Raw genomic sequence first — 12,596 nt, forward strand, 5'->3', positions numbered from 1 at the left:
TAAAACATCTTTAATAGTCAAATATATAAATAAGCACTGCTGAGGAATAACTCAGAAGACTGTGGTGATTCATTATGAACAGATGCTATAAACGGGAGCAGTAACATTGCTAGGTAAAGAAGCAGCAAGCTATTTTAGGAGTCCTGAAGAATCTCTTCTAGTTCTTCAGATGGATCATGCTGCTACAGTTACTTTATAAAAAAAAATGTATTCTGAAAAGCACTTTTAGGAAGAAAACCTAACTGGGACTATTTTACTGGAACTATTATTTAACCAAGACCTTCTACAGCACTAAAACACACTGAAATTGAGTTCCCGGTACAGTTTGAGAATGGGAGGGGTCAAAAAATGAACAAAAAACCCACCATACCTGCACCAGGAGCTATTTATTAGCATAACACTCTTCCTTTTAAAGATTTCATAACAACTGAAGTATATACAAAGTCTTACAGCATTTACACAATAAAAAAAGTTTCCTATTAGCTGATGAAGTATAAGGTAGTGCTGCAATTTACTTCAAAGCATGTATACAATAATAATGAAGCAGACCACTGTACTTTCAACTTCTCCGCTACCACACCACAACTGCCAGTTGAAATGACAGTTAATTAAACCACTGGGAAGACACAGATTGTCAAAAGATTTGTAACAGGTTGACTTGCAGCACTAACCATCATAAGGAGGAAAAAAAAAAAAGAAAGCTACATACTGTCATGTTTCTACACTTTTCTAGAGCTGTAACAAACTTTCACAGCCTTAGATATAACATATGCAAGACAACATAATCACAAATTTTCAGATATAGTTCAGCTACTGAGTGTATTTACTTCTGAATAGGAGGCGTTATATTGATATGGCTGTGTGTTTCCATTTTTATTCATTAACTGTTCGAATAGGTCTACAAAAAAAAAATTAAAAGACAGCATGGAGTTTGTAGTCATGATGTGTTCGACTAATAAAGGCATTCAATATCAGCTATAGGATCTAATCATTCCTGTCAAAAGTTTAAGACCAGGAATCTTAGAGTTAAAACCAAACCCACAAAATCCCCCACCTTCAACGTTTTTGTTTGTTGACTCCAACCCTCTTTAAACTTTTACCAACAGGGTAATACAAAATCATTACAATACTTACACCGAACCAAACGTAAGACTCATTTCGTTTACGAAAGGTCAAGCAGATTCACGAGACCGCTTCAGTTGTAAAACTGAGGGTGCTTTATCTAGAAACGGAAACCTTTACTTAACAGTCCCTCACCACAGGTAGGGATATATATTTTAGCAAAGAACAGAGCATCCTTTGCCTTTCAGAGACAGTTTTACAGGTGCCAATAAGCCACTTTCTACAAGAGATAAGGCTGCTTTGACTATTGTTGTATGTCTAAACCTCTTATTTTGTCCAAATTTGCCCCACCCCCCAAAGGGATTCTACTTCAGCTTTGAAGCCAGTAACGTCAGTTGACAATATCCGTATTAAGACAAAAAGTGACATATAAAATCCACAAGGAACCACATAAATACCAAAGAAGTCATATAACCTTTCCATGTAAACACTTTGATTATACTGAAGCCCTAATTAGATTCTTGTCTTAAACTTTTGGCAGATAATGTGTATGCTTAGCCAGGCTTTGCAGTTGGTTATTGTTCAAGTGGAAGCCAGGTCAGTTCACATGTTGACAGGCATGCAACTTGGAAACATTGCACAACAAGCAACACAAAGAGATTTGAGAAGTGTACAAGACTTCAAGTAGACTTCACAACCCTTCACAACTGAATATTCACAGACAAAGATACAGTCCTTGCTTTTTCTACTGTGGATTTTCTCTCACACATGGGACACTTTCTGTGACTCTCTAGCTTGCTTGATGCTATATAACCACTTGATGATTCTGGCATTCCTTTCAATTGCAGAAATACCATATGGCACACGGTCATTGGCACTGTCATCGTTTCTAAGGTCACTGTTGCTGTCCTGAGACTGTTCACAGTCTGAACTAATCATGCTTGCACTGCGAAAGTTGAGGGATATAATATCAGAGTTAGCCCTTGCAAAGTTTTCCATCCCAAGGTTTTCAAGCTCTTCAGGATCCAGTCCGCAGTAGTTAAAGAATCGTTCAACGTCTGCGTCGACACGAAAGTATCTGTCGCTTAAGTCTGATTTTGACCGCTGCAGGGAGGGTCTTCTACTAACTCCGCATCCAGACTCGACAGCCTCGATCTCTGGGGACTTCAGGGTGGCGATGGCAGCGATTTTGGGTTTTGGAGGAAGAGGTGGGGCTGAACTACTGCAGGGTATTGCTTTTAAGGGCTTTGCGCTAGTTACTTTCCTAATGTCTGAGGAGCTGTGAGAGACATGCAAGAAAGTCTCTGCCGACTGATCTAGGAGCCTTCTGCTGACGTTGGAGCTGCTCTCCTGCGGGCTGCTGCGGCCCTGCGTGGGGTAAACCTTCAGAGACTCGGCAAACGAGTGTCGGTTCAGTTCCGTCGAATCGGCTCTGTGGGGAGGCCAGTTTCGGGGACCGTGCTTGTGCCCTGAACCGGAGCTGGAGCCCTCGGAGCTGTTGATGATGTTCTTCAAAATCTCCAGCTTCAGGTTTTCTCTCTGGACGCCGCTCTCGGTCTTGGCATTGTTGCTGAAGACTTTCAAGGTGGGGCTCCCCAGGGCTCGCTTGGCCGCGGGACAAACCGGCGGCTTCACCAGCACCGCCGGCTTCACGGGCTCCTGCTTGGCGTTGATGACCTCCTGGCTTTTGACGTACTTGGCCTTGTCGGCTTCCAGCCTCTCCACCGCGCTCAGTCTTTTGGGGTTAGGCTCCGCCTGCCTGCGAAAGTAGTCTGGTCCTTTGTTCAGGATGCGGAGAGGGACGGCGGACGTGAAAGTCACGGCAGGGCTGACCGGCTTCACCATGCTACCTGTCGGTAGTGTTTCTGTAGGCATGTTTGGTGGTCTTTCCCCCGCAGCCGTTTTGGATTCTTCTCTGGGATCTCCTAAATGCACGGTGTAGAAACATGTACATTAAGCACAATGAATAGCCGATGAATCCCGGGATCTGAGCGTTAGCAGCAGCGCCTCCTCATCTCACAGCTCATTAAATAACGCTGCGCTTCTCTTTTAAAGGCAGCCTTTGTACCGCCAGGCCACCAGACGCAAGCCCGCGTTAGTCTGCTCCGCTGCCTCCTTTCTTCTCGCTGAAAGACGTGGGAGTCTCGCCGCTCCCTTTGTGCTCTGCTACAGGCAGCGATCTGAAAGGCAGAAGGACCAACCACACGTTAGCAGGAGCGCCTGACATCAGAGCGATAGCAACAGCCGACCGACCCTCCTCTCCCGGCCCTCCTCTCCCAGGCCGCAGCGAGCACGGGGAGGTGGCGCTGGGTGGGTGCCCCTCTGCCAGCACCCAAGGGCCCAGCGGGGGGAACGCTCTCTCGGCACCCCCAGCGTGGTCCCAGCACGCCCGCGCTGCGGAAGGCAGGGGAAGGAAACCCCAGCCCCGCCACCACCCACTTCTGCAGGCAGACAGGGGAAGCACAGGGGATGCCAAGCATGGCAGGGCAGGGGGTTAGACCCGCGGGGCAGAGGGTTAGACCCATCTGCCTCCCGAAGATGGGTGAAAGAGCGCTTCTGAGCTGCTAGCCTTGGCTTTGACCAGTTGATTTCTCTACCCATTTTCTCTCAAGCTCCTGATCAGCAATATACTCTGTATATCCCACAAGTTCAGTGTTTTCCTTTTTTTTTTTTTTTGGTTAAAAGCTCCAGAAAATGAGCTGGTCTAAAAAGCAGCAACCCTGTGGACAAGTGACTTTTTAACTGCAGGGTACACGCTTCATCATTAAGCTACCAAGAAACCAACAACCACAAAGCAGGAATCATAGGACCATTAAGGTTGGAAGAGACCTTTTCTTCAAGATCTCGCTAAAGCCCCATATTGCAGCTTTGAAGCCTGTTTGAACATCGGTCCCCACAGCATGGGTGCTCCAGCAACGAAGCAAGGATTTCCAGCTTCTGGTCATCAACTTACAGGCCAAACAGAGGGAAAAATACAAATAAAATTAAAAAACAAAAAAAGCTTTTTTCTAAGAAAGATTTTGGAGCATGTAAAACATTCTGACTGGGCTTGAAGGAGAAGAACTTGTGTTCACGTTTGGATACAATTGTTCAAGCTTTCTACGAAGCACGGATTCCCAGCAAAGTTTACCTCAATTTACATCCTTTTAAGTTTCTATCACTGGATTGTCACAACAATCTGAAATGCAACAGCATGGATGACAGGACAAGTGCTGTAACAATTTTTCCCACATGAGGCACTGAAGGGCACTTATCAAGGAACCTACTTTTCAAGCAGTGATTTAGCTAATGGGTCTCATTTGTTTTATTACTGCCCCATTAATCTATGCTGTCCTTTTTAATATCCCATTTCTGCTACTATTGCGTTCTTCAGGGAGAGAAGGAAAAGCTGCTACTGCTTCTCCACTCATCCTGAGGTGCTCGAAGCAGCAGCCTTCCTGGTGATGACCTGCTTTCACGTACATTGCCATGCTCCCTGTGCTCATCCAGCAGCATCCAACTTACTAAAATAGGGTATGCCATCAGGATCCTGTTTGGACCAACAAGAAAACCACCCCCACATCCCACAACAGAACCCTTGAATTCCAGCTAAAGGTACATTAAGAGTAAAAGAAAGCAGCCTCAAGTACTTACTCCCAGAAATACATGATACATACATTGAATATTCCCTCTAAATCACTCAAGGTCAAGGCAAGGAAATCAAATACATAAATGCTATAACGAGATTACAGAAAAAAAGCTGAGCTTTCTCCTGAAGGCTCACTGTGACAAGCATTCTTCAAATACAAACTAACATATTTAGGTGGGTGATAAACCAGACACGCATTCGGTGCAATTGAAAGGGTAGTGAAATGTTAATTAAGCTTCCCTTTCAATGTTGTTTTATAAATCCTAGTGCTAACTCCTCAGCAGTTTGACTTCCTGAATTTTAACTAAGTCTTTCTGAAAAAGAAAAAGCTCTCTTTCCTCATTTGAATCAACATATTTATCGGTACTATTTTGAAATTAAGCATCGAATCTCCAAATGCTCTGAAGGCAATTCCAGCACGCATCTGCTCATACACATTTCCATTCCATACACACAAATCAAATCTTTCCACGTCGCCAGCTCAGAGCTTGACGGCTAAGTGCTTGTAAAAATACCCGATCGGTGTGTGCACTTGATGCTCATGTGCAGAAACCTAATATATGAGAGAACATAGGCCTTGTCAGGAGGGAAAAAAAAAAAAAAAAAGAAAAACACCACCAAAAAAGACTCAGAGCCATAATTCCACATACTATAACAACGATGTTACCTATCTAAGTTAATACCACTTAAATAAGAGACAACTCTGCATTTCCTCCTTGGACATTGCCATCGAAGGTCTCAGTGGTTTAATAACTTCCTCACTCATGACAGCCCTAGATGATGCCAGCCAGCATTGCTCAGAGGGCTAAGCATCCACCAACACCACACTTAAAAGGAAGAAAGAAGAAGAAGAAGAAAAAAATCCCACTGTGCATGCATGTTCACCCGAGGGAACAAAAGTGCTTTTTCATAAGCACTTATGGGGCCAAGTTCCTCGAAGTCACTGGAAATATGCTGTGACTGGAGATGAGCTTCAGGCACCCTACAAAGAAAAGCAAAGGGCTCTGGGGGACCGAGGGCAGAGATGCTTACCAGAGCTGGTAACAGCCAGGGGGTTATGTGGCCAGCCACAGAGGCTTTCTACCTGTGGGGCCACTGGTAAAAATTAAGGCAGATACAGCTACAAAAGAAAGATTAAAGTGCATTGTGTTAAAGTGTGTTGTTTATATTTTCCTGAGGTACTGCATTTAAATATCACAGGCAAGTTTATTCAGTATTCTCATCTCAGAGCGCTAGAAATTATTAACCAGACACCATCAGAAAAGCAAGTGGGATGAAAGAGGGGTGGGATGGATACAAGTGTAAATGAAACAGCCTCTCCTGCCTGCGCTGTGATGGCTGCAGCCTAATTCTGCTGCTAATCGGCAAAGCTAGTGCAATGCCTATCAGCCCCTCTGCTGTCCACCGGCACCTGAAACACAGCAGCGACACTACAAGAGCCTTGTTACCTATAAATTTCATCACTAATGAAAAACGCTGAGCAGCAGCAGTACAGTGTAGTCCTAGGAAGACTAAATTGTGCCACTTAAGTTTCCAGTTGTGAAAACCATCACTGCAGCAACGGAGGTGAAAATGGCTTTCTGGCGGCTTAAACTCCAGAGAAACTCATCGCTTAGCCATCTGAATTGCCTGTTGTGGACAGAACAGTACCGGTTTTGCACTACAGAAATTCAATGGCAAATTTTCACTCCCAGAAAATGCATGAGATATACTTAGGGACCTAAGTGATGATCCTGTTATTCTATTCTGTTTACATCCAGATGTCTATTCTGTAGGTGCATTTCGTCCTGCAGACTGGGTTGTGTTTTTCACGATTTGCTCCAGATTTCCATTATTGTTCTTCTATATAAAAATCACTATACTTAAGAGATCATTTAAAAAAAATGAAAACTTATGCACCCGTTCAAACATGGCTCATTTTAATACTATGCATGCACAGATAAAAGCTTAAAGTTCATACTAACTGACCTCTTCTAACATCAGCTACTCTTGCAGAACTGCTCAGCAGAATACAAAACATACAAAGGGGTTGAGGGTTTTTGTTTTTTTTAAAGCTACATTTTCAGCCAGGCACTTTGATTCAGGATTCCTTTGTGGCAAAGGCAGAGATCCAAAGCACTTACTCATTCTAGGCATCATGCTCTAATCACTCTTAGGTCTGCAATATGTTTGTCAGGTATTCACATTTAAGTAACAGAATCACTATCTGCATGATTTAGGGGGAAACAATACAGTTGAGAGAAGCAATAGCTACATGACTAACAGTAACTACAAACAAATTCTCTATAAAATATTCTTCCCTTGATTTAAAGTCAACACAGTAGGAGAAAAACTATGCAAAAACTTTGGAATTACAGTTCCATGTGTATTAAATATACATTTTTTAAAATATAAAAGAAATTTATGAAGTGGTCACACTGACAAGTATTTATTTGTATACCTATTATTTTATTAATGTATAACAATCAAGTTTATTTTCTCTCATACCTAAAACTACATTCTAAACACAAATCGAATGATGCTATCTGACAGCAAACACTGCACTTCTCTCCCTGCTCCTGTGTTGCCTTGTAGCTCCTATAACTTGGCCAGATTTCAGCCAGCCTTTGCCTAAAAGTCTATTCTGAAAACCATCACATATTTTAGCAATATTCAAGTTGCAGCACAGCATCAAAAAACAACAGTGAAAGTATGGCTTAAATGACATCAGTGGAATTTTTACTCTTGACTTCAGTGAGGACACAGCTTCATCCGACAATGCCGTGCTGAAGCTGATGCTCTTAATTCATCCCTCTGGGACAGTGGATGAGGGGATTGTACAGGAGGTAGGATGAAGCACAGTGAATAAATATAACAAAGGTTGACAGCCTTTCCTCTGCTTTCCTTGGTATTTAAAGGCCCGTGTCAATTTTGTTTTCCAGATGGTAAAATATAACTACCACAGTCTCAAGATGCACCATAAACATCACAAATTCAAGTGTAAGTAATCAACAAGTGATCTCAATAGGGCTCAAGGAAATCACAAAACAAAGTTTGCAAAGGAACATAGTACACAGATGAAAAATAACAGGCTCTGCTAATGACTAGGTGCACTTTAGAGTTGAAAGTCCCATTACGAAGATGCTCCTTTGTTAATAGTTCCTATAAAGCCTATGAAGACTTCACTGAGAATAACTTGCTACAGTCTATGTACTAGGATATACTAATGTGTATGCCTGAAATGAATTTAAGTTCTTCTGTGGATGATTGTCACATTAAGCCTCACATGTCTATCTTATGTTAATAAGTTTAAAAATACGAGCTAAGTCTAAATAAACTAGGCTTACATTGAAATAAAATAATCCACATCCAGAATGGCAACAGGTATTACATTTTTGAAATCAATTTTAGATAAACATGTGCATGGGTGTAGACTTGGTCTCAGTTAACATTAGCTGTCAAGATAAAGCATGAGGAGATTAAAAGATCTTTGAGATCTACCATGACCCAAAATACTAATCAATGTGCTCCCCTTTGGGAACATGAAACAGAGAACAACAAGTGAAGAGCAGTATCTGTTCAAGGAGTTAAAGCCTTGGAAAGGTCACAAATATGGTGTACACTGGCCTAAAAGTGGGAGTGGCACAGTTATTATAGAAGTGGGAGTCAAAGAATCATTAAGGTTGGAAAAGACCTCCAAGACCATCTGGTCCAGCCATCCCCCTACCACCAATGTCGCCCACTAAGCCATGTCCCTAAGCACCGCGTCCAACCTTTCCTTGCACACCCCCAGGGATGGTGATGCCACCACCTTCCTGGGCGACCCGTTCCAATGCCTGACTGCTCTTTCTGAGAAGAAATGTCTCTTCATTTCCAACCTAAACCTCCACGGGTACAACTTGAGGCCATTCCCTCTAGTCCTATCACTAGTTCCCTGTGAGAAGAGGCCGACCTGCAGCTCCCCACAGCTTCCTTTCAGGTAGTTGTAGAGAGCAGTAAGGTCTCCCCTGAGCTTCCTCTTCTCCAGACTAAACCCCAGTTCCCTCAGCTGTTCCTCACAGTTCCAGAAACTGGTGGAAGTTTCCACCAATTGAAAAGATAACAACTTTGGAAAAGGCTACCACTTTGCACTGATGATATATTACATTCAATCAAAAAAACCCTTAAACGCTTGCAACTATCATCAATTTTCTACTACTTTGCACAGGTGAACTGTACAATAGCTTGATATTTACACTAATTCAGCTCTGCTCTTGCATTACACTCAATGACATCCATTAATGCTGCATGCTAAACATGACTGTGAAGTGCTTTCAGGCTGTAAGTTTGTATGAGAAAAAATTCCTGTAACATAAAACTCTCCATAGACAATACTACAATCACTTGACACACTTTCTGTTTCAGCGTGCAGTTAAAACTATGAGGCTTAAAACCAGATGCTGACATAACGAGAAATGCTAACTTCGTTGTGTGGAAATCCATAGAGGTATAAATGTCTGGAAAGTGCCTTGGTGGCTTTACTTGCATTCTGCCTCTGTACAGTATGCTCAGTGCTCACGGGGAGCTGGATAGAGATGCCTCTTTGAAATAAAAGTCTTCAGAAATTATTTTGCTGCTTCTTAGTTCTGAAATTTAGTGCTGTTACGTTATTTTTTTACCCAGTAGCCACAATCCACTATCAGTGATACTTACTTCTGGGTAAATTCTGTCCAAACATGAAAACTCTGATTTCTTTAAACAGGTGCAGACAGCTGCACAAATACACAAGAAAATTCAGAAATGAAATTTCCCTTTCTTCCAACTAGATAGTACAAAAAATGCAACTTATCTTATTATTTAGAGAGATACTACATGCTGTGTTTGTAAAAGCAGGAACGGAAATCAATTCTGTTTTCTCTGGACCCCTGTGCTGCTTACAACATACCGCACTCTCAAATAATTTCAGCCTCTCATTTAAAAATACTTCAGGAGAAGGCCTAAAAAGTATAAGGAATGCAATGTAACTTATTATATTTGTAGCTCTGGCTTTTTGAGGATACTTCTACTTTAGTGCATATTTTATCAGAATATTTCTCTAAAACCCCTTGCAAAGCTTTAGGTGACACCCTTACCACTCCTTCATCAGCCAGTCTCAATGGTCCCAAGTACAAGCCCCAAGTATCTTAATTCTGCTCCTCTCCAGAACTGCTGCATTTAAACTTATGCCTTCCTCCTTACAACCACTTCACAGCCCTCTATTTTGGTTTCCTGGCCCCCATACAATTTGCCCAGGATCATCTCTGTACTTTTAGAAACGAACACAACCACTTTTGTTAAAGAACACTTGGCTCCGGTGCCTCGCAGCATTTCGGAGTTCATCAGATGCCAAGACAGGTCCCAGCGGTTTGGTCCCTCTTCTCGGAGAGAAGCAGAGTGAACCCTTATTTTCTCTCCTTCATCACCTCTTCAAACAATTTCCCCCTTTCACCATCCCATTTTTGCAAGATGCAGTAACTCCCGTTCTGCTCTGGTTAAAGCAGCAGTGCTATCTACTACTCTCCTTTCTTCTCCTCCATCAGCAGGAACAGCCAGCACCTCAGGTCTCCTTGCCCCTGGCAGCTGACTTTCACAGCCACGCTTGGAGTTGGTATCCTGGAAAACCATTTATTTTTCTAGCAGTAACATTTCAGATGTGGAACACAAATAATTAATTGGCCAGCTTTGTGTGTCATCGCTGCACACTGGGAGGAAACAGAGGGAGGCCGAACAACAAAGCATTTTTAATTAAGAAGCTGAAGAAAAATGTTTTGAACGGAACACTTCATATTAATTCGCATCTCAGATCTGCGGTAATTCCTAACAAGTCCATTTTGAGAGCGAGCAGTATTTTAAGCTACCCAAACTTCTGAGGTTTCTGTACATCACAGGTTCAGCATAAATCAGGTGCAAGTGCAAATTCAGTATAAATCACAGGCAACTGAAGAAGGAAAATCAGCATCTTCTATCTGCAAAAATGTGAAAATACAGCAAAAAAAGCACCCTTGTTCCAGCATTACCACACAGATACAGTGCCTCGCTAGCAGGGCTGGCAGGCTCCGTACATCAGTCACCTGCATAAGCAGTAATCGGGTAGTCGGGAAACAGCTCGGTATCTTCTGAAGAGTGGTGCGTCACCAAAAAAATGATTACCATTAACTCAGGATGGAACATATATTTTGCTAACAATATTTCCAACTTGTAGTCTCATTTTTCACCATTTAAGTGACAGCAGTATTCATAAATTCTTGGCTAGCTGATACTTAGACTCGAGACACCTGCTCCTCTGACAGAAATTTTTTGCTCAAGCCAAAAATGAGAATCACTTCTGAGCTCTTCCAACCCCATCTAGATCCTAACACCAAATGGGGTCAAAACCTGGACACCGTCCCCATCTCCCACACCGGACTTCCACAGAAAGGGGCTGTGAGAAGGCTGGAAGCAACAAGCACATGTAGGCCCAGCGGGATGCTCAGGGCACAGGCCCGTGGGCATGCCCTGCTCCCACCTGCCACTCAGCATGGGTGCAGCCCTGTTATTTATATTAATGGGCACGCACACAGCTAACTAAGCCAGATGGATAATTCCCAAGCTGTAGAGGAACCAGGGATTTCCTTGCCTCTCCTTGCCCGTTCATGCTGCCTTACCCAGGCAGGTACCTTCTGAGTATGCTGCAGGCCCCAGAAATGCAGCTGGGGATAAGCAGGATGACACAAGAAGCACTTCTGCCTCTCCTTCATTTGGAGTGCAGACTGGAAGTCAACTTCCACAGCAAATGAATAAACTAGTACAAAATGCACGTAGAGACAGACCCTTATCCAGCACTTCTGTTCAAAGTTTTCCACTAAAAGACAAATTTGCAAGCTTTAAGTTACAAAAAGAATGACAAAGCCCACACAGGGTACTTGGTGAGGCAACTTGGTTAATGACCCTACTCCAGCATAATTAAATAATTTCTAGGAAGTAGGATGGCTCCAGCTGAAATAGGAAGAGTCACCCAAGAGTGCCAAGCGGGTTCTTCCTCGGCAGGTGGAAGAGGACTGGAAGCTGGACTTGCCCCAGTTTGGGGACTGGGGAATTGATCCAGTCTCCCACTTCTCAGAAGCGTGCAGTAACCAGTGATCTCATGGTCACAAATGGCCAGCAGCTGCTACTGCTATGTCATTTTTGTGGGAAAAAAAGAACAGTTTACCAGACTCTGTCATAAAAGGCCTCAAACCCTGAAATCTCTAGTTGCCATGTTTAGGCTATATTTATTGAGAAAGTTTTCCAAAACAGTTCACAATGAGAAATATACTGAAGGAACATAATATCGTAACTACAAACATGTTTTATTTAAAAACAATAAAGCCACAATGAAAATAGCTGCAGTTAAGCATTCTCTTGCAGTTACTAACACTGTAAAACTCCAGAAATGTTAAAGTACGTGAAGATCCAGAGTAAACAAATACAGCCCAGAAGAGAAACAATCCTAACAATTTATGCTGTGAAAAAAGATACCACAACGAGCTCTTATAAATGGAAAAAATATATCAGACTTAAAATTTCCTTTCCTTTAGTAGTCAGAGATTTAATTAGTAAGAACTTTTAAAAATACTTAAACTTTCAAAACTAAGCTGAATAGCTTCTTTCTGAAGTTTCTTACTGTTTATGAAAACATATTTGAAAGAAACAGTGCACAAGTATATGGAGAATTTCTTATAATACTTACAAATTTTTACAGGTAAGAAACCAGAAAGTCACATAGATTACACAGTTATATATTTTCTTTCTAAGTCTAACGGCTTGTTGTTACCTTACTATACAGAAAATTCTTTTTAGTAAACGCCATACACAAATACAACCATTTCACCCTTTAAAACACAGAAAATGAATATCTTCTATTACAAATCTAGAAGACGACCTTTAATAA

At 42.2% G+C, this 12,596-nt stretch overlaps 1 protein-coding gene across 13 annotated transcripts in view; it reads right to left on the reverse strand.

Moving 5' to 3' along the window:
- Nucleotides 1-369: 369 nt before the first annotated feature.
- Nucleotides 370-12,596, reverse strand: part of FAM110B (family with sequence similarity 110 member B) — a 108,485-nt gene continuing 96,258 nt past the window's right edge. For 11 of the 13 annotated variants that reach the window (XM_083823418.1, XM_083823429.1, XM_083823420.1 and 8 more), the window contains one exon: nucleotides 370-3,242. In XM_083823418.1, the coding sequence (XP_083679544.1) occupies nucleotides 1,825-2,937 (1,113 nt within the window). In that variant the 5' untranslated portion in view covers nucleotides 2,938-3,242 and the 3' untranslated portion in view covers nucleotides 370-1,824. Of the gene's footprint in view, nucleotides 3,243-5,722; nucleotides 5,811-12,596 lie in introns of all 13 variants that reach the window. The other 2 variants (XM_083823430.1, XM_083823422.1) reach the window with 1 other exon arrangement.

Source organism: Anser anser (assembly GCF_964211835.1).
Source record: "Anser anser genome assembly, chromosome: 2".
Lineage (NCBI taxonomy): Eukaryota > Metazoa > Chordata > Aves > Anseriformes > Anatidae > Anser > Anser anser.